The sequence below is a fragment of the Ixodes scapularis genome, unplaced genomic scaffold (assembly GCF_016920785.2).
Source record: "Ixodes scapularis isolate PalLabHiFi unplaced genomic scaffold, ASM1692078v2 PGA_scaffold3__209_contigs__length_174095766, whole genome shotgun sequence".
Classification (NCBI taxonomy): domain Eukaryota; kingdom Metazoa; phylum Arthropoda; class Arachnida; order Ixodida; family Ixodidae; genus Ixodes; species Ixodes scapularis.
The window spans coordinates 20,846,397-20,866,635 of record NW_024609868.1 but is presented as its reverse complement, the minus strand read 5'-3'; the positions used below and the strand labels follow the sequence as shown (position 1 = coordinate 20,866,635).

General features: G+C 46.5%; 1 protein-coding gene and 1 long non-coding RNA gene across 2 annotated transcripts; both read right to left on the bottom strand.

Annotated features, from left to right (window-relative positions):
• Positions 1 to 1,161: 1,161 nt before the first annotated feature.
• LOC121837036 lies at positions 1,162 to 2,184 on the bottom strand. Its single transcript, XR_006078068.1, has 3 exons — positions 2,145 to 2,184; positions 2,001 to 2,054; positions 1,162 to 1,200 (listed from the first exon to the last, which is right to left on the bottom strand). It is a non-coding gene; the product is annotated as an uncharacterized LOC121837036 (long non-coding RNA).
• Positions 2,185 to 2,662: 478 nt separating this feature from the next.
• LOC8036821 (collagen alpha-1(V) chain) lies at positions 2,663 to 18,850 on the bottom strand. Its single transcript, XM_040209194.1, has 14 exons — positions 18,772 to 18,850; positions 16,515 to 16,722; positions 14,955 to 15,117; positions 9,538 to 9,720; positions 7,039 to 7,200; positions 5,610 to 5,684; positions 4,411 to 4,482; positions 4,213 to 4,269; positions 4,001 to 4,054; positions 3,757 to 3,810; positions 3,569 to 3,622; positions 2,994 to 3,047; positions 2,825 to 2,878; positions 2,663 to 2,686 (listed from the first exon to the last, which is right to left on the bottom strand). The coding sequence occupies exons 1-14, from the start codon at positions 18,848 to 18,850 to the stop codon at positions 2,663 to 2,665; spliced, it is 1,293 nt and encodes a 430-aa protein (XP_040065128.1).
• Between the last annotated feature and the right edge of the window lie 1,389 nt (positions 18,851 to 20,239).

Below are 20,239 nucleotides of genomic sequence, written 5' to 3'. Positions count from 1 at the left end.
TTTGCCCGGGAGAAGAAGAAAAACACGATGGAAGGCGACGGAGAGCCTACTCGGCGTCTGTCTTACTTGATCTTTGTCTTTCGTATATTTGTACATGCCTTGCCCTTTTTTTTTAGTGGTTATAGTGACCGGTCGTACAAAGAGTCGTGTTATCTTTTTGGCTGTTCAGCCCTCCCTGATGGTTTCTATTTTGTTGACCTTGCTCTCTTTATGCTGCTGAATGTTCTGCTCGTATTGCTCCAGTTACTGTATAATGCTCATATTGTTTTAAAAGTAACGAGTAATTAAAGTAATCCGTTACCAATATTTTGTAACGAATTAAAAATTACAAATTACTTCCGAAAAAAAGTAATGTGGCAATTACAAAATTACTTGGAAAAGTAACGGATTGCAAGTACTCCGTTACTTGTTACGGATTACTTCCCAAGTCCGCGGAGGGCTTAGCTGAGGGGGTAAACGCGGTCGACGAAAACTCCCTATTGTGACCATGCCAAAAGAAAGATTTCTTACCGACGGCCCTAAAGGTCCCGGCAACCCCTGCGGTCCAGGCGGGCCCTTGCACAAGCAAAAAGAAACAGTTATGGTATCGCCCTACACAAATACCGTTCCAAGTACTACGACAAAACTCAGTCACACAGTATAGTGCATTGCTGTTATTATGACATTTCTACGGCTCACTAGTCTACTTTGCTGTGGCTTTTTTTTTTTTTCTATCTCTCCGAATTACAGTCGAGGTTTTTTCATGAATTAGCATGTGGACAATATGATGGCGGCTTTCCGTATCACAAAAACAGAAAGCTCAAAAACAGAAAAAAAAACAGCCACAGCAGAGACTCTAATTGGAAGACGTTGCGAAAAAAAGTCTCATCCCGGAACGTCTGCCAATTAAAGTCTCCGCTGCTGCTCTGACTACATTATTATGTGAAAGTTTTTATAAATACATTTCATAAAAGCATATAGAAAAATACTGACGACTGGTCCCTGTAGGCCTTGTTGACCCGGTTGCCCAGCTTGACCGGAGGGACCCTGAAATATTTAGAAAATATGCGGTAAACACATCGAACATTTTGACCCTAACCGAGTGGACTATGATCTCGCGTTAGTGTTTCCCTTATTTAGCACATAATTTAGTGCTAAACAACTTTCATGTCTTACCGGGTTGCCTTTTGGTCCAAGTGGTCCTTCAGAGCCTGGTATCCCCTAAAAAGAAAACAGATCCTCGAGTAACGACCATTTCTAACTAGTTCGCAGTTGTTTTTCACTTCTAATTTATTTCTATGGTTCACTTTGTCTATAGCAATCCTGTTTTACCTATTGGGAACGGAAATTACTGGCGACAGGTCTGAGCATGGCAAAGAACTATAAAGTCCAAGCAAGGACAGGAACTCCAAAACCGAAGGGGGGGGGGGGGGGGGGGGGGGGGGCAGTGGGGCAGTTACTTCCACAGGTTTTAAACCGGTGGGGGCATGCACCCGCAATAACTTCTGTTCTGACCGTCCCCCCCCCCCCCCCTTTTTCTCCCCTCTCACCACCCGTGAGGCTGTTGCATGTTGAAGCTGTACTCCATAAACGAAACTAACGATGATTTTGGAAGCTTTGTTAACCCGTTCGTTTGAAGTTGTCATTCATTGTTTGTCCAATTTGTGCGTTTTCACTAATAACTCTCCGAAGATTCTATCAGACTGTGGCCTTCGTTTCTCTGCACTACGCTTCGTCAGTGGTCGTTGATATATGTATATATATTCTAAAAAAAAAGCGCGTGCGCCTACTTTCCCGCACAACACATGGAGAGCCAATCAGCGCAACGTACGGAGGCACCTCAGCGAATGACGATGCCGAAACATATGTTTAGATCAAAAACGTAGTTCGAGTTGTAACATTAAGCGATGCAAAACGTCACGCTTGCATTGCTTAATGTCACAACTCAGACTGCGATTGACCTGTTCTTGGCATTTTTGAGAGATATTGATGAATACATATATATTGAAGCAAATCAATACCGGTGGTCCAGGGAGTCCAGAAAATCCTCTGGGACCCGGAAATCCTCTTGGTCCCTACAAGCAAAGAAGGGAGGTATTACGTTCAGCCGGATACCCTAAAAGTAAAACACTCTTATGCTACAAAAGAAGGCAGCCATAACGTACCATTTCACCCGATTGTCCCGGAAGACCTTGTGGACCTTCGTCACCCTGAACAAAAAAAAAATAATCACAAGTAAATTTATGTCGCTGATTTCTTTCTTTCACACCTACGAAAGTACTTTCTATTGTTCCCCAATCCAGTATTTCTCGACAACATGTATGAAACGAACGTTAGTTGCCTAACCAAACTCCTATCCCAGCTTTTTCTTCTTTTTCTTTCAACGTTTTTGAATTTTCGCTGTCTCGACTACCACGCCGCTAGCTGTTGCCTCAAATTACTGTTGCTTTAGTTCTCAGTCCTGTCGATCATCTTTAGCTCCGACAGTTTAAGATACGTAGGACGTGGCTCATGTTCCCACTTCTTGCGTCATGATAGGTTCATCGGCGTTTTGATCAACTAAGGCCGTATTTTTATTGGCTGCGGAGCGATAATGAGATGTCAGGAACTGGCCACTCTCTGCGTTTCTTACCAGTAACTACATAGTGTATTCAATTCGGAGGACCGACTCGGGCAGAGTGACTTAATCATCGACGCAGTAAGTTCGCTATGATCCAGAATTAACTTGTCATTGGAGTGACCTTATCGTGACTCTAAACGCAAAGCAACTCGGGTGTGAACACTGCCGCTCCAAGTAAACAAAATCTCGCGACCGAGTGCTTCGAATGACGGAGCGGAGCCCCACCTGTGATCCGTCGTGACCCTGAAGGCCCTGGTCTCCGGGCGCTCCGACGTAACCCTTGAGAGTTCAGAGAGGAATACATTGTCAGCGGAGGGAACGGATGTAGCGTTATAATTGGCATTTTACAAAGTATAAAGCGATACATGTAAGGGGACTTGGTGGGAATGCTGACCCTTTCACCTTTCTCGCCAGGCAGACCGGGCAGACCGGGAAGACCGGTGTCACCCTGCAAGAACGCGGCAGTGGGGGCGGTTCACATCATCTCTTGTCCGTCGCGGAGAGAAGCGGGGAGCGTGCACACAAACTGCACACAAACTATCTCAGACCTTCTTCGGTCCGCCCTCACATTTAGATAAGAGTGTAGTCATTACATTTGGTTTCACTCGAAGTCCAACCGCAACCGATACTACCATCCGATGATCCGATGGAGTCAATCATGCACAGTGAACTGCCCCATGATCTTGCGCTTTTTATTGTTTGTTTGTTTGTGCGTGATTGGTGTACCCGGATGTAGCAAACGTGCAAAGATGACGAGCGTTGTGACGATGCCTATTTGGTGTTCTTCGATTGGCTCCGTCGGCCCGTATTGCGTATAACGTGAAGCAGAGTATGCGTTCAGTAAGGAAAAGAATTCCAATACGAGCAGTACCAGGTCGTACAGGCCAGTAGTGAACTAGATGATACATGTATTAAAGTATTTGAGGCATCGCACAAAACAGAAAAAAAAAAAAAAAAAAAACTACTGACCTTGGGGCCCATGGGACCGGGTTTCCCTCTTTCGCCGTCTTTGCCTCCGCGACCCTGTAAGAATAATAAAGCGACAACAGACCTGCGTAAACGTACAGCGGTGCTTCTGATGAATATCGAAAGGTAAGGTTCGAAACTCTCGACCGCTGAGAGAATTTGGTTTGGGAAATCATACGGTCACAACTCACGCGTCTCCCTAGTCTTCCAGGGGTCCCTTGCTGCCCACGTACTCCTCTTGACCCCTTGAAGACAACGGCGGACATGTGGTAGGGTGAATAGACGAAGCAATTTTTTTCATTCACCTTTTCCAAGCACCAATTTAAAAAAAAAAGAAACACACACAAAAAAAAAACCTACGACTCTCGACCCTAACGGTAAGTAAACTTCAAACCCAAAAATATCAAATACAAAAAATAAGGAAAACAAACTTACCGTTGCACCTGGTTCGCCGCGCTCTCCTTTCTCACCGGGAGGACCCGTGGGTCCCTACAATATTTATAGGAATAAAATGTGCGAAAATTTGACGCGCAGCTGAAGGAACAGAAAAGGGAATTAAATATGATACATTCTTCCTACGACTGTTTGAGTAACTGAATTATCACGCCAACATAAGGCTACACATTGTTTCAGAAAAGACGTTTTACCACAGGTCCGTGGAGTCCAGTGAGACCCATGGCTCCAGGAGCTCCTCGCATCGCCATCTACAAATAACGGCGGTAGTAATGTTAAAACATTTCTGTTTAAGATGTCTAAAATGTAGAGACTGTGGTGAAACAGGCTAACGAATTTCTTAAAAAAAATCAGCAACAGAAAACAAAAACGTAAAGTAATACATAGCCTACCATATGCTGACTCAACATTTGCCGGAGTGCTTCTGTGTTGTCCGGACCCTTGGTGTCTCCTGCTGTCTGGTACTATGTAAGGTGAAGTGCGATACACAATTAGCCCAAATAAACACAAATTCGGGTTTCTCGCACTTTGTGCGTGACTGTAAAGTGCGCAATGACATGAGCCTGGTGACATGCGCACGCAACATGTAGAGCATAAGCTTGCAAGATAAGGTTTCATGATCGGCCCAGGTTTCTAGTCTCATCCCAGACTTGTGCCACACACTCCAAGAACTGTGGCAGTGTTCACCCGCGAAGAAATAAAATATCCCAGGTTTGTCAAATACTGGACCTTACGTCAGCGTTTTTTGTTATGTAGTTGAAGATGGCGCACATTTAAAACTCAAATACTGCACACCAATTTAATGTATAAAGGCCAATGTAATAAAAGAAAAAAAGATAGCCTCATGTTATAGTTCTTTTCATGGCGCAGCAAATCCAACGTGTTTCAGGCATTGAGGTGCTCGACCTTCAAGGATGTGAAATAAGCAACAACGAAATTTTTTTTTCTACAGATAAACATTGTGTTAATAGAAGTCAAGCTTATGTTTTAGACCGCGGTAAGTTACGGTAGTCTGCCTCAGGGTGAGTCTAGGTCAGTAAATCGACCAGTGGAGTACGGCTGCTAACTTGGGGTCTTTAACGTGCATCAAGCAGTGACACAGGCTGAAAGGAGTTTCGGTGACTTCCACTGGTGGTTTCTGCACCTGACGTCACGACCAGGATTTGCCTCACCGTGAACCGGAGATTGGGCAGGCATTATCAGTGTCCAGGAAGTTATGGTTTGGCCAATCGCGAACTTCGACCACAGCGGTGCTTTTGGTGGCGCACGTCGCTGACACCAGCTTTTTTTCATTTTTGTTCTGGATGGGCATCGTACCGGCGTACTGTCGTTTAATCACATTCGTGACACACGTTCGAAACCCGAGGCAATCAGTTGTACTGCTGATAACTTTCTCGTGCACATCATGAACCCGTGTCGCCATTTCTCAAAGGCAGACCGAGGTCTTGCTGTCTAAACCTTCTACAGCTCATCTGCACTGCATTTGCGTGAGACCTATGAAAATTAATTATGATGAAGACGCAGCGACCATTTCAAACAATGGCAGCGACGGAAAAAAATCGAAACTTGACGTGGCCACTGTGTCTCTAACCGGGATCATGAAGATGTGACCAGGAGCGCCGGGCTGTCCCGTAGTCCCCGCCAGTCCATCCCTGCCGGGGTCTCCCTGAAATATCGAGTGTAGGAACCTTCACGAGAGGCATTCGTGTAGCGTGAAAGGACGCTCGATTAAGATACGACTCAAACGTAAACTGCGAACAACCAGAGTCCTGACCTTTTCGCCCTTGGCTCCAGGTAGTCCGTGCGCTCCAGCAAACCCCTGTGGTCCTGGAGGTCCCTGTAAGGGTGTGCGCAGAAACAACTTTGTTTCTGCATCTGCACATACGACATTACACAGCCGATGCCATAGCCTTCTCTTGACGTCGAAGACGTGCATACGAAGCCCACATAAACCCCACTGAACTCTCAGCCGCACGTGCGTCAGTGCATAAGGTGTCCTTGCGCGTTGCCCGCATAGTATTCATCAACTTCGTTTCACCCTTAAGGTGCTCTGAAAAGGTTTCTGAGATCGCCTAAATATGTCAATAACTCACAAGATATATGCTGGCTCGAAGCATCCAAGAAATCCTTAAATCATGAACGCAGCCGATTTCCCTATTAGAAAAACAATCAAATATTGCAACACACAGAGGTCATCTCCGCCGAAGGGAGGCGTATGTTCCAAAACCAGGACCACTGTCAGCCAATAGCGAGCGAAGGATCCTCGCGCCTTCGACCGGTGGAACCGCGGAGTGATATTTCGAATGCGCGCGGGTCTTTGCCCATATATCCCGGACTACAATTCAATACCGAGAGTGCGGGCGCTCGGGAGTTGACGACCGGACACATCACTCGCGCGGAAGATTAAAAAAAAACAAAAAAAAACATAGTGCGCTGTTATTGGCACCATTATTGAAGTATTATGTTCCCTCCCCGCAAAAAATCATTTTTTGACTACTCTTATTTGCTTTTATCATCTACAAAAGCGTACACACTTTGTAATAACAGTGTTTGCCATCTCAACAAAATGTCGCGTTTTCATTGGTCACATGTCGTCCTGGCTGCCGGGACAATGCTCTCCCATCGGTGGAGATGACCTCGGTGTGTTCCATTTTTAATTGTTCTGTCTGTTTGTTTTTGTGTGTGTGTTTTTAATAGGGAAATCGGCCGCGCATTGTTGTGATTTATGGATTTCTAGGGTGGAGCCCGAACAGTCAGTTATCACCATATTTAGGCGATCTCAGAAAACTCCACAGGGCACCAGCACACGCCACGAGCCACCGGAATCAATCTCGAACCTTGATCCCGACGCGGGACTTTCCAGTTGAGTGAATAAGTACGCGGCACGAACGAAGCCCTGGATTGGTTTTGACGGATCGTAGTTTCCGCTTCGGTTCATGTAACATAAAAGCGCTGAACTCTAGTTTTTGTCAGTCATTTTCGACTGCTCGACCAGACGCACAAAGAGGGCTGGCGCTGACCTTTTCGAGAGCCTGCATGGTCATATACCGCGCTACTAAACGGCTTGTTGCTGTTTTACCGCTTACTTCAACAGTATAGTAGTTGTAGTTGGTGTGGCCCGGGTAGCTCGGATACGTCGGGTAGACGGTTGTGCCTTCCCCATCCGGGAAAATGGGTGCTTCCTGGAAAGAAAAAATAGAAAAAATTAAACTATGCAGGGTGCCCGATTTTACAGCGGAGCTGTTAAGGGCCAGTTTCCCCAGGATCGTGTTCCCTGCAAAGAAATGAAGACACCGAACTCTGGGCACCTACCGCCATCTATGAGCGACGGCGGCAAGCCACGTACCTGGTTGCCGCCGTCGCTCATAGATGGCGGCAGCCTTTTCACTCTGGCTGAAAAGCCAGAGTGAAAAGGTACCAAATGGAGAAAGCGAACTAGAAAATTATCAAGCAAATATTTGGGCGGCAGTGGGGGCGCCAACCAGGAATTACGGGTTAAGAAAAGGATAAAAGAAACAGAGAAGGGTCTGTGGGAAACGGGTATGCAGACAAAACCAGCACTGGAGACGTACAGAATGTTCAAACAGGAAATTTGCAAAGAAAATATCTACGATAATTCTAGGGGAAGCTCTTTATTGTTTGAGGCCAGGACAGGAGTATTGCGGACTAAGACGTACCGGGTTAAGTACCAGGAGATGGACACTTTATGTAGTGTGTGTGGGGAGCAGGAGGAAACGGCTGAACACTTAATACTTTTCTGTAAAGGGCTTCACCCAACAGTTAACAGTGACCGGGCGGATTTAATCAAAGCATTGGGTTTTAAAGACAGTGAAGGAAAAATAGACTTTACACGGGTAGAAATAACCAAGCGGAGGTTATCAGACTGGTGGCTAAAATCGAGGCAGGGGTGAGATTTAATCTTGGAATTCAAAACATATTAGATTTATAATGTTGGCTAGGTGGCGCAAGCCACCGCCCGATTCACAGGGTTTAGCCAGATCCATCCATCCATCCATCCATGGCTTGCCGACTTGCGGCCGGCCATTACTTTCCATTGTACAGCTCCGCTAGTCATCCTTCGTCACCAAAATAAAAAGGCAGAAAGTTTTGTTTTTAGATTTTTTTTTTCTAGACAAAAAAGGGCGACCAGTACGTCTTCACTGAATATCGTGCACGGCGGATATTAGATGCTCACTGGTACGATACCCGTTACAAGTAATCAAATTACTTCGAATCAATTACTTAGTATAATTTCCTAATCATTTGATTACTTTTATTCGTAAGTAATCACAAGAGTAATCTGATTACTTTTGTAACTGTTAGTACATCTCCGTCGCCTTTTTAACGGCACACTTTGTTTCTACAAGTTTTCCACGAGGGAATCCTCGAGTCTAGATCTCTGGCGGGAGGATGGTCTAAAATAACAGATGCATTGAGAAGATGACGAGTAGTTTGTAATCCGGTTATTCAAATTCAATATTCAACAGAAAACCCGTCTTTAAATCGGTAGAAAAACGTGTCGTTTCAGAAATCTGAAGTAATCAGAAAAGTAACGAATACCTTTTTCAGGTAACGGTCAATTACTTTTACTGTCAAGTAATCGAGTAAGTATAAATGAACATAGTTTTAACCAAGAGTAATTGTAATTGCAATCAATTACTTTTTAGTAACGATTAGATGGGAAGATAGCCGTCACGATCAGTTGGCTAACTAACCAAAATTTGTTAATTAACGTATTAATTAATGACGGGTCGGGGATCCACTAACGATGACGTCATGCCCAGGCCTTGTCTTCTGAAGGTGGTATCGACTGGCGCCCTGCTAACATGATGACGTACCACGGAGGTAGACCGGAGAGGAGGCTGTTCACAGGCTCTAGTCATTTGCTTTAGTTTTTCCAGGCAGAGACCTATTTCACTAGGGCGCCGCCATCTTGAAATGTCGTCACTTCCAGTATGGGCGATAACACTGTTTTGCCGTCGCCTCGCCAATAGAATGTATTTAGGATATAAGCGTATCCGTCACCCATTCACGTTTTGTCTCCCCTTTCTTTTTCAACTTGTTGCAGGTTGAATTTTTTTTGTCGCTTATACAGGATACGTTTACGTTTCTGGCACTCCGTCGTACCTCGGTAGCACGCCGTCGCCGTATTCACCAGGGACGCGCTGCCCAAATAACGAAGACGTGGTGTACACAACTACGACTACCGTCATTGACAGCTACGCAGGGCATGTCTTAATATGTTTAAACCTTCTTTGCTTCGGGATTGGTCCTTGAGCGTTCTTATGGGCCAATGCCGCAATATTATTGGCTGCGGAGTGATGGCGAGAGAACTCACCACGCCTTGCGTTGCTGTCAGTGACTATAATGAAGAAAAACCCAGCGCGTTTCCCAGGTTATGACCGTCAAGGACTCATCGAAGCAGCCTGACGATGAGACGGGGCTGTCAACGCTCGTCAAATCACCTTGACAGATCGCGAGTGCCAGACGTGTGTAATGAGTGAGTGAATGAAATTGACCGTTTCGTTTCCGGAGTCTCCCCCGGGCCCCGGCTCCAGATCGAGGTCGGTCTTGTTGTAGCCCAGGTCCGTGTAGTCTCCGTCGACGGACGGCAGCGGCAAGTCGCAGTTGGGCATGTAGGCGCTGCACTGCTCGTACGCCGAGTCGGGGGTGGGCACGATCAGCAGCTGTTGGATGTCGCCCTGCGCAGCGACAAGGATACTCGTCCATTCCGATGTTTACAGCTACAGCGCGTTATTTGTAAAGCTTACAGAACTTTAAAAAGAACGCTTATGAGTTCACTTTCCTGCATAACAATGAGACAGCCAATCGTGGCGAACAATAGAAAGACCCCATGCGAATGACGAAGCTCAGAAGATTATTATATTTAAAAATGGCGACGTGCGCAGCGGCATACCTCGATGCTCGGTGTGGACATCGTATTTTTTAGATCTAGTCGTATTCTGAGCTCCGACGTTCGCTGGGATTCTGGTGTTGTTCGCCAGCTGATTGGCTGTCACCGTGTTCCGCAAGAAAGTGAACTCCCACGGGCTTCTTTTTTTTTTTCCCTTTTTTTATAGGGTGTGCACATTTGCGTGCTTTAGACGCATCTGTGCAGTAAAGATTACAATTATGCAGCACTTTGTGAGCTATTGTGTAATATTGGAGAAATAGCCCAGGGTCAATAGCAAAAAATATTTAGTTTACTGGTTATGAATAAAATTAATATAGGTATAGTTTGTCTCTCTGGGCCCGTTTGCTCGAAGCAGGTTAACTTTAACCACGGAAGAAAGTCAACCGCCTTTTTCTACGAGGAGGAATTTTAAGTCGCGTGACCGGCAGCTAGAGTAGGGACGGCAAGGAAATATGGCGGTGCCCCAGCCAGCGAACTTCGCTCGCTTTGGAACTAATACACTCTAAGAAAAAATGGAGGAAAAAAGTAGCAACGGCGCGCCTTCCTCCCTTCTACCGACGCGCCCCCAAGCGGACACGAGAAAAGGGGAGGAACGAAATGTTTTTCTCCTTCTCCAGGCAGACGGGAGAAAGCTTTCGCCCTCCCGACTCATCGTCTTTCGGTTTCGTTTTTCGAGCAGGTCGCGCGCGTTGTTTCATAAATAGCTGTTGAGTTGATTGAGCTCCAGCAGCAGCGAAGGCCGCCTGTAATTCCATCTTCTAGTTTAAACGTGCAGAACATTTCGGTTGCATTGACGTTTTTATCACTAAGTTTATCAAACGAGCAAACGAAGCCGCTAGAAACAGCGAAGTTCGGAGCAGTGCCGGCACGGCAGCGCCACGTACACTGGGGGATGGCCGTCTCCGGATTGCGTGGCTCGCGCGGCACGGAACGACGGAACGACGGAACTACAGCCACTGCAGGCTGCAGCACTACAGACTACAAGCGAAAGCACGCGGAACTGTGTCGACGTTTTCGACGTTATGGAAACTGCAGGAACTGCGTCCAAGACAGGCAGGCTTTGCTGCCGGCTGCCTGGGTGCCTTCCCCCCTGAGTTCGGTTCTGTTTTCCGATGCCGAGTGGAACCGGCGTTCAACGTGGTTTTGTGTTTGTGCGTGTCAGCAACATAGCTGCAACATCGTGATGACAGTGTTGGGTTGTGAACAGAAGACTGGAATTATCGCCGATGTGACCATGTGTTCGCGTATCAGTGGTGTAACAAGAAGATGAGATCGTAAACTGTTGGGCTTTGATGCCGCTGGTCGGGTTGTGATCGGAGGGGGCGGGGTGTCGCAGGTTGACATTCCGCTTTACATTAAAAAGTTTAATACCACTTGAGGGATTACGTGCAATCGATCAACGTGCGGATAGTCATGTTGGAACGCTGGTCTGAACAGTAGAAGCTCCTACCGTACAGTGGCCAATGTGACTGTCGGAATTGTCTCGTCCCCGACAGCGATTGCGCTCAGGGGCAAGGACTGAACATTACGAAAGCGTGACGTAAAGTGCGTATATTTACAGTATGGAATTTCGGCATTAAAAACAATGGTAGGTAAAATCGAAAAAAAAGCTACCCTTTATTTTGCTGTTTAATTATACTACGGTTGCTGGAGAAACTGCCCTCCGTGGCGCGCTGGGATGAGCGCTAGAAGTTTTCGGGCTCGCCACGGCGTAGTTCCGTACACTTAACACCTGCCGCAAGTCGCGGCTTTGACTGCATTCAAGTTGATCGAAAAGCAATTTCTCAGTCCGTGAAGCATCACTTCCAGCTGACTGAATATCCACTCTACAGAGATTAATTCAAACGGCAATTGCAGCTTCGCGCGAACAGCACAAATAGAAAAACAAATAGAAATACAAGCTACGACTTGCCGTGTGGGGAAACAAACTCATGGCTTCGAACCGCATTGGAGCGGCTTGATTTATTGGCGTTCAAATAATTACGGTATGATTGAGCGTTTACTTTTTAATAAGAGATTCAACCCCTGAGCCATTCAAAATACTCTCAGAGGTATGACATTGCAGGGAAAAAATCAACATGCTGGGAATATTTTTTATTGCTTAGGGAGTCACCGAAAAGTTCCGCACGTTCAAAACGACCAGTATAAAAGACGGAAACGCAGAGCACGGGTGTAGTGTTCGGGTTAGTGTGGTGTTACGTTGTATTGATATTTGTGTGTGCAGTGGATGTGCTTAATGTATGTTCACCTGATGCTTGTAATAAGTGTATGGGTGTCATGTGTGTATAGTAGAGGGTCCTCAAGCACAGTAGTGGCCTGAGAGAAGCAAATTATTTTTTGTAGAACATGAATTGGGCGGTACCTAGCGCCACCTAGCCTAGCTACCTGCAATTACTCTGCTTGACCCCGCCATCTGGTGGCTAGCGATTTAACCTTCTATCACGCTACGCGATAAACAGCGGCTGCAGCGGCTTCGAGTTCGTTCTTTCGAGAGCGGCTTTTGGTTTCGCGGAGTGCGTTTGCCCTTCTCCGTGATGTGCGGTTGACGAAGGAATTGTGACTCGAGGAACACCAAAGGTAAGACGCAAAGTGCGCGAAGTAACTAGGTATCGGTTGTCTCCGTTTAACATCGCAGTGCTGTCGACGAGAAGACTGAGTAACTGCTTTCGAAACGCAGGTGTCTGTACCTGTGGGGGGAGTCTGGCTTCGGAAATAAACACAGTTTCCGGAAAGCTCGTGTTACGCTTTTATTTGCTGCTGCTCTCGTCCCGTACAAGAGACGTAGCGTCCTCGTTAAGCCTTATTGGGCTCGATTTTCTCGATTCGGGGCCGCCATATTGAGATGCAAGCGACGGTGGAACTTTGCTCCCCTGCTTCAGGGACGAAGGTTTCTCCCTTTCTAAAGGAACATAGGTTACAAGACCGTTCCTCCCGTAAGGGAGGACTATCCGTACCCTTTTTTCTAAGAGTGTATAGCGTAGTCTCTGCAATATCGGACACGTTGGTCAGCAGTGAATGGTGTAGGAGGCTTTCGCTTCGCATTACGTAAGGCAACAGCTTTCACTTATATTATTAGTGATATGTGTGATTTTGCACACTGGTGCCATTTGCAACCAAGCGGTACCACTTGAGGCCCAAGTAGTACCACTTCGTTTGTAAGTGGCACCACCTGACTTGCAAATGGTACCACTTGACTTGCAACTGGTACCACTGGACCTGCAAGTGGTACCACTTTAAAGCAAGAGGTACCACTTGAAATACCACTTCACATTTTCACCTGGGACCTCATTTAAATTGCACATCATGTGCAATATTTTCGCCCCATTTGTTTAGAACGTCTTTCGATTCTGGACATTCCTAAGCCTAAAGGGACGCGGTAATTGTCGACATGGCAACGTCTTTGGAATCCTAGTGGATTGTCTTTTCTTGACCGGCCGGGCATTGATAGCGCAGAAGCAGACCGCGAACCAATAGACCTTTTGCTAAATCACCCAAGCGCCAAGGAGCACGCTACGAGTGTGGTTACACGCGCTGGACGTGCTGGCGTCTGCAGTAGTAACTATTTTGAACAAAAGCCCAAAACAAATTTTACCTTACACGCACGTTCGTCAAAACCTTATTTTGGTTATTTGCTTTGAATCTTTTATACGGGAAAGGCGGCCGCGTGTGGCGGGTAGAATAGCATCTCCAGCATTCTACTTGATGTTTGGGCAAATTAGCAATAAGTATATTTTCACTGGAGCCGAGGCATGCGATTTTCATTTCATAAACAAGGTTTTATCTACAGTTCTTACATGCTGGCCAACCATGTTGCCGGTGTGCCGCCCGCTTCTCACTGCTCACTTCTTCTTTATCGTATCTACCTTTCAACTTCGTCGACCTCTTTCGAACTTAGAAGGTCTCGACGATGCTTGTCTTGGCTTCAAACAGCCACACATTAAACAAATTTCCAAGCAAGGGCCGATTTAGCTTTACCTTATCCATTGTTTGTACCACGAGCAAAGAAAAAAAAAAGAAGAAAACACAAAAGTATTCTGCGTTGCGTAGTGAAAACCCGGCACCGCGCGTTCTTGGGGGGTCCCTCCTTTTTAGAAACTTTACCATGAAAGCCACTTATATTCGCTCCAACCAATAGGTGACATTACCTAAACACCTCACAATAAAGCACAGAGCTATCGCACATCCAGCCCTCGTCAAACTTGGCTAGGTACTTGTACATACCTATACTCTGTTTCACCTTATGTTGAACCGCAGCGAAGGCTAGAAGCGCGAGCTCATAGCGTTGGCAGCTGCCCTTAATGCACGAAAGCTTGTGCCGCGGAAATGTTCCCTAGAGCAAGGAGCTCGCGCCTGTAGCCTTTCCTGCCGCATCATAAGGTGAAACAGAGTATAGTAAGGAAGGGCGGTTAAGAGTTCACCGGCTTCGAGCAAGCGGGCCCTGGACGGCAGTGTCACGTCTCGAACGCTTACAAAGATACCTCCTGGAGTTGTTCATACCGGACACTGCTGCAACTTAGAAATGATAAAGGAGCAAAAAGGAACTCCGGGTGATCATCAATGACTATTAATCAATCATAATGGCGTTTTAATTGAGAAGTACGGACTCGTCGACACACTCGTCCCCGGAATCCGGATACGTTCCTGTGATCGGCGGAACAGCTCTTGAGTTTTACGTTGTTGCTGTTGTTGTTTCTTCACCTGGAACATGGCGGATTTTGAAGCGCAAAAAAAAGGTGACGTCACGGATTTTGTAGGAGCTTATCCGGGAACATGTTAGCTGTGTGAATACATCTTTAAGTCCGGGTCATACTGCTTACACATCATACAAAAGACAGTCTGCGTACAGATTCGAACGCGAGCCACCGCGAGATCCGTGCTTCGAATGCCGCATGGCAATGGATTCAAGGAGAAACTTGGCCCGCGGCGTTTGAACCACGAATATTGCGGTGACTCCTGTTTGCAGACTGTTTGTAGACGGCCTGCCTGCGAGCAAAGACGAACAAGGTGACTATCACGACGCACCTGGTACACCTCGTCGTCGTAGAACTTCTGGCCGATGAGTATGATGCCCGAGTGGTCAATGAGCGCCTCGTCCGACCGGTCGATGGCCTCGGTTCCTCGGACGGCGCAATCCTTCACCAGGGTGACAGAGTTTCCCTTGACGCTCAGCGACAGTCGGTGCCACCTGTGAATGGTAGCATTTGTAGCGTAAACTATTTAACACTTACTTCTTACTTTCCTCACTGGAAGCCCTTGAATTTGTTTTTTCACTGAGGTATAATAAACAACCATGAACTTCAATCATGACTCATAAGTTAGTAATTATCCCCTGCCGCGTGTTGGAGTATACAGGGATTCTAAGTGACGTCATCGCTTTATGCTGGTGGTCATCCCTAGTTGTTCTTGCAAAGGAAAAGGAACTGTTTTTCTTTAAAAAAGCAAAATACCTTTTTTTTTTTTTTTTCAAAATGTGTGCTACACATGCTCTCAGTTACAAGGCCATGTCCGCTGATTTGACATAAATGCAAGCCTGGTATTAGGGCAACAAAGCGACAAACACCGATTTGAAACACGTAAAATACACTTTGTTAAAAGCATGTTTTACACATGAGCGTCATTGAATTGCCCAAAACGAGCGTTTTTCTAAACGAGCCTGGCGTTACAGTTCGCTCTTATCGTCGGTTCAAAGTCAAGTGTTGATGCCCATCACTAGGACTGCGAGTGCGAGCACGGCATGCGCATGAGCGCTGCATCAGCGTTTGGCTGGGAATAGAGTCCAATCACTACGTTTCGAGACGCTTGACTTCGGACACAGACCGTACCGCTACATCACCATCGTCGTCGTGTACTGTAAAAGAGAAGGAAGCGAGCGGGCCTTGCCTAGGGAGCCTTCATGTGCGCTTTGCTAGGGTGATGCCACCCTTTGTAATACCACTCGCCGACAAACCAGCAGCCATTTTGATTCTCGGCGATAATCCGTGGGGCTTATAACCCTCCCGGAAACAAGCACCTTATCTCAGAAGTTCGGAGCAGCGTTGTGGAACCCACGGAGGGAGGATTAGCATTTTCCCCCTCGGATGGGATTACCGATGGACACAAAGGCCACTTTCCGGCGCACGGGGAAACAATGAGGGAAACAAAATGGCGGTGGAAGAGGGTGTGGGAAAGGGAAACAGGCAGTTGGCATCACTCTATGCGAAGCGCACATGAAGGCACTCTAGCCTTGCCTATTGTAATTACACGTGAGGAAATGTCCGAATTATAATCCGTTCACCCTTAAGCTGAGACTACAGTCAATCCCACAAGTAGAAGAGCTCGAGGTCGCTGCTTTAAAAGCAGTTCTTCCACAAAGCGAGCACTTGCGCTAGAAATGCACGTTTCAAAGCTAGAAGCACGGGTTAGCTCGCGTTTATAGCTTTGGCTGCAAGAATAGAAAGGTGTCCAACGGGCGATTTTTATTCACGCACCGTACAATTCCCAAAGATTTCTCATACTTTCTCCTTGTATCTCTCCACCACGGGTGGGCTTTCATTCGGGGTTCCGCGCGGCAGTGTACAGGGAGATCGAGAGGAGTAAGCTTACTTTCCGTCGTTGACTGAGTCCGTGAAGACCGCCACGGAGAGGACGCTGTCGTTGCCGATGTCCGACCGCAGACCGACGGTGACGTTCTGGCCTAGGTGCAGCGAGAGGTGTTCCAGTCCCTCCGGATCGTGCACGCTCAGCAGGAAGCCCTCCGTGTTCTGCTCGACCCGCAGAGTGGCCAAGATGGAGAAGTCCCTGGGAAATCCGGCTGCGCACGCGATGACAAACGACCAGTGTAAGCACCTCAAAATGACAAGGGTGTATTTTATTTATTTATTCGTACGTTCAGAACTTTTTTGAGTGCGTTACATGTGTGTGAAATTGGAACTGCATGGATAAAACAGTCAATAAAAAAAAACAATACCGCACCACGCTCCCAAATGTTCCGATACTACAGAAAATTTTTTAGCAAGATCTCTCTAATCATTTTGCCTCAAACACCTCGGAGTTTACAAAAAAAAAAAAAAAAAAGGAAAACAGTCCAGAGTCGCACGTTTAGCATCTCGGTAAAGGAGGGTAAGTAAGGAGGACAAGTGGTCAATTGAAATGTTCAGTTATAAACTCTATATTTTTTTTATGCTTTAGTGTTTCTATGTACAATGGAGCAAACTTCCGACTTTCATTGGACCTTTATACTCATTTAATCATTGAAGATATAATTTTACTTTTAGTGCACTATAGCGAATTATGTTTATTGTCTTCTCTACTTTTGCTTTCTTTGCGTCGTCGTTGTCGTCGTCACTTTGCAATGGTTCCCTGGTCTCTTCAAAATCCTCACAACTTTTTATTTATTTTTTTAGGGAGATTATAGCATTTTATATGCTGTAAAAAAATATACTTTGAAACATCCTAACTTTGAAACTTTATAACTTTGAAATTCCCTAGCAGCGCACAGTCAGCGGCAGTTTGAGCTGGCCCGAAGTGGTAGCCTAAAGGGTTAAAATACTGCATGGGTGCCTGCGGCATGAGAGAGAGAAAAGTGTTGAATGTGTTAAGCTATGAAACAAACTGCCGAACTGCGTCCACAATGCCGCTGCCAGATTTCAGGCCTGAACGCCGTTGAGCCAGTTCATTATGCCGCACCCTGTACATGTGGCTCTCGTGTATACACCCGTGAGCGATATGAGGGTGAACAGCCCTCTTCTTGTTTTTGACGCTCCTGCAAGTTTTGGAACAAGCTCTGTTCCAAAAGAGGGCTAGAACGCAAAGTTTAGACCCCAAGCCACGTGCCATTTGAGACGTTGAAAGTTAATATAGCTTTAGGGAGCCGTAAAACAGGCAAGAAACCAGGTAAGGTGTTCACCTTCATATTGCCGGCGGGTGTACATGCATGTATGGTGTAAGTGACAAGTTTTCGTTTAATTTTCTGAGCTACTCCAGCCGGTACAAAAAGTCAGTAACAAAACCAACTACGTCATAGCCGTGAAAGTGGAAGTAACACCCACGCCACACGGTCAACTCGAATGCCATTTACAACGAATGACATTTGAACGATCGGCCAATCAGCGCGCGACACACCCCAAGCGTGGGGCGTTCCACGCTCGACAGATCGCGAGCCGATTCGTCGATCCCACGAATGTCGTTCGTTGTAAATGGCATTCGAGTTGACCGTGTGGCACGGGTATTAGTCTTGCGACAAACAGCGTACAAATTTAGAATGCATAATAAGACGTGCCTCTAACAGCTGAGCTCTTTGTAAGGCAAATTTGGAAAGACCAAGTGAGGGACCGAAATGTACTAGTCACAAAATAAACACAATTTGCAATTACATAAATCATACCTAGTGTGCTGGTAGTTATTGAATGTACCTAATGTTTCAATCCTTGGTGAAATTCAATCGAGTCACCAACATTTCGAATCATTACGTGTCATTCTGAGTTCGCTGCGCGTCTAACGTGTCAAGAGACACGAATATTGAAAAAGCGCCTTCTAAACTGGCCGGTATGTTAATTCAGTTTCAACTATTTATTCACACAGAGGCAATGCAAGTTGAACGGCAGTTTGGAAACGAGGCACAAGCTGCAAATCCACCTTCCCGGACCAAAAAAGGCAACGGTATACCTGGAAAATCAAGATGGTTGAGCGTGTTTTTTTTTTTTTTTTTAATTTACAATAAGGAAAGAGGACATGGACGACAAACAGACAAGACAGGCTTTTGACTTTCAACAAAACGTTTACTCAAAAACGTTTTGTTGAAAGTCGAAAGCCTGTCTTGTCTGTTTGTCTTCAATGTCCCTCTTTCCCTATCGTAAAATACCTGGAAAAGCCTGCTCCGTGGCCACCGTGAGCATGGCCTGCTGAGAGATCCTGTACGCCGTGTCCGGTCCGGGAAACATGGGCGCGCCTTGAGAGTCCAGCCAGGCCGGACGGTCCTCGCAGATGCCCGTGCGCACGTCCACTCCGAGGGGCAGCTGGGTCAGGTCCGTCAGGGCCACCAGGTCCGCCGAACCTGGGTCGCCGACAAAGAGGACTTCAAAGTCTGATACTTCGCGATCCCCGCTTCTAATGCCCGTGTCCCACTAGAGCGACATACAGAAACAAACAGCAGCGACAAGCCTCAAACCAGAGTCTTTCGCGATTTGACAGGCTTTATAGAATAAAGGAGGCTGTGCTCCAACACGAGCATCATTCGCGCGAGGATATCTTTGGTAGGCTTGCAATCGCTCGTGCTTGTGATGTACCTCAGAAAAGGCTACAAGCGCGAGCTCCTGGCAGATCTCGGCGGCACAAGCTCTCGTTCATTAAGGGCAGCTGCCAACGCTATGAGCTCGCGCTTCTAGCCTTCGCTGTGGTACAACATAAGGTGAAACGGAGTATAAATGCCTGCTAAAGGTACCATCGCGAGCATGCTGCATGGGTTTGAGGCTTGTCGCTGTTTTTTGTTTCTGTATGTCGCTCTAGCGGGATACGGGCATAAATGACAGAATCTCCATGTTGTCCTCGCGTGCTTTCAACTCCAAAGGCCGGTTCGCGCAACTGTGTCGGTTGCACCTATAGAGTTAAACCCAGAGCAACCAAAATGACAGCAAGGACTGAAGCACAGGGACAACCGTAACTCATGATTGTTTCATGAAGCTATTTTTCGCATTGCTTGGTACGTTGTGTGTGGCGAACACTTCTCCCGCGGTGACCTCGTCGTTGCTGTCGTTTCGGTCGCTCCGAACGCAAGCAACGCAACTGTCTGAACTAAAGTCATTGTATCCTGGGAAAGAAGCGCCAAGCTCTCCCAGGACGTCAATTTGGTCTATAAAAAAACTTATTTTTTTTTTACCTTTCTATTATCGGTGAGTCAAACTAAAATCCCAGTAACAGCTTTTTTTTCTTTTTTTTTTTTTAGGGGAGGGGGCATTTAACGAACATTATATTTGAAGGCGATGTTTAGAGAGCATGTTCCGAACGAGCTCACATTAATATGCTCCTAAGACCGCCAATCTTAATGGTTCGGAATGCACGTTGCAAAATAACTGTGGAAGTTCACCGTCAGCACGCACTTAGCGGTTGCGCACGCAGCTATGGCCGCCAGTGAATACTCCCTATTGAAAGAAGAAGGAAAGAAGAACAATATTATTGTTAAATAGCTGTGGAGATAAGCATGATTGACGATTTGATAGCATACACAGTGCGAAATACGCTTATATCGGCGAGGACGCATCCAGTACGATGACGCTCCATAGCGATTTTGGCACGACCGGTTCAGAATGACCCTTTCGAAGCTGCGAAGATTG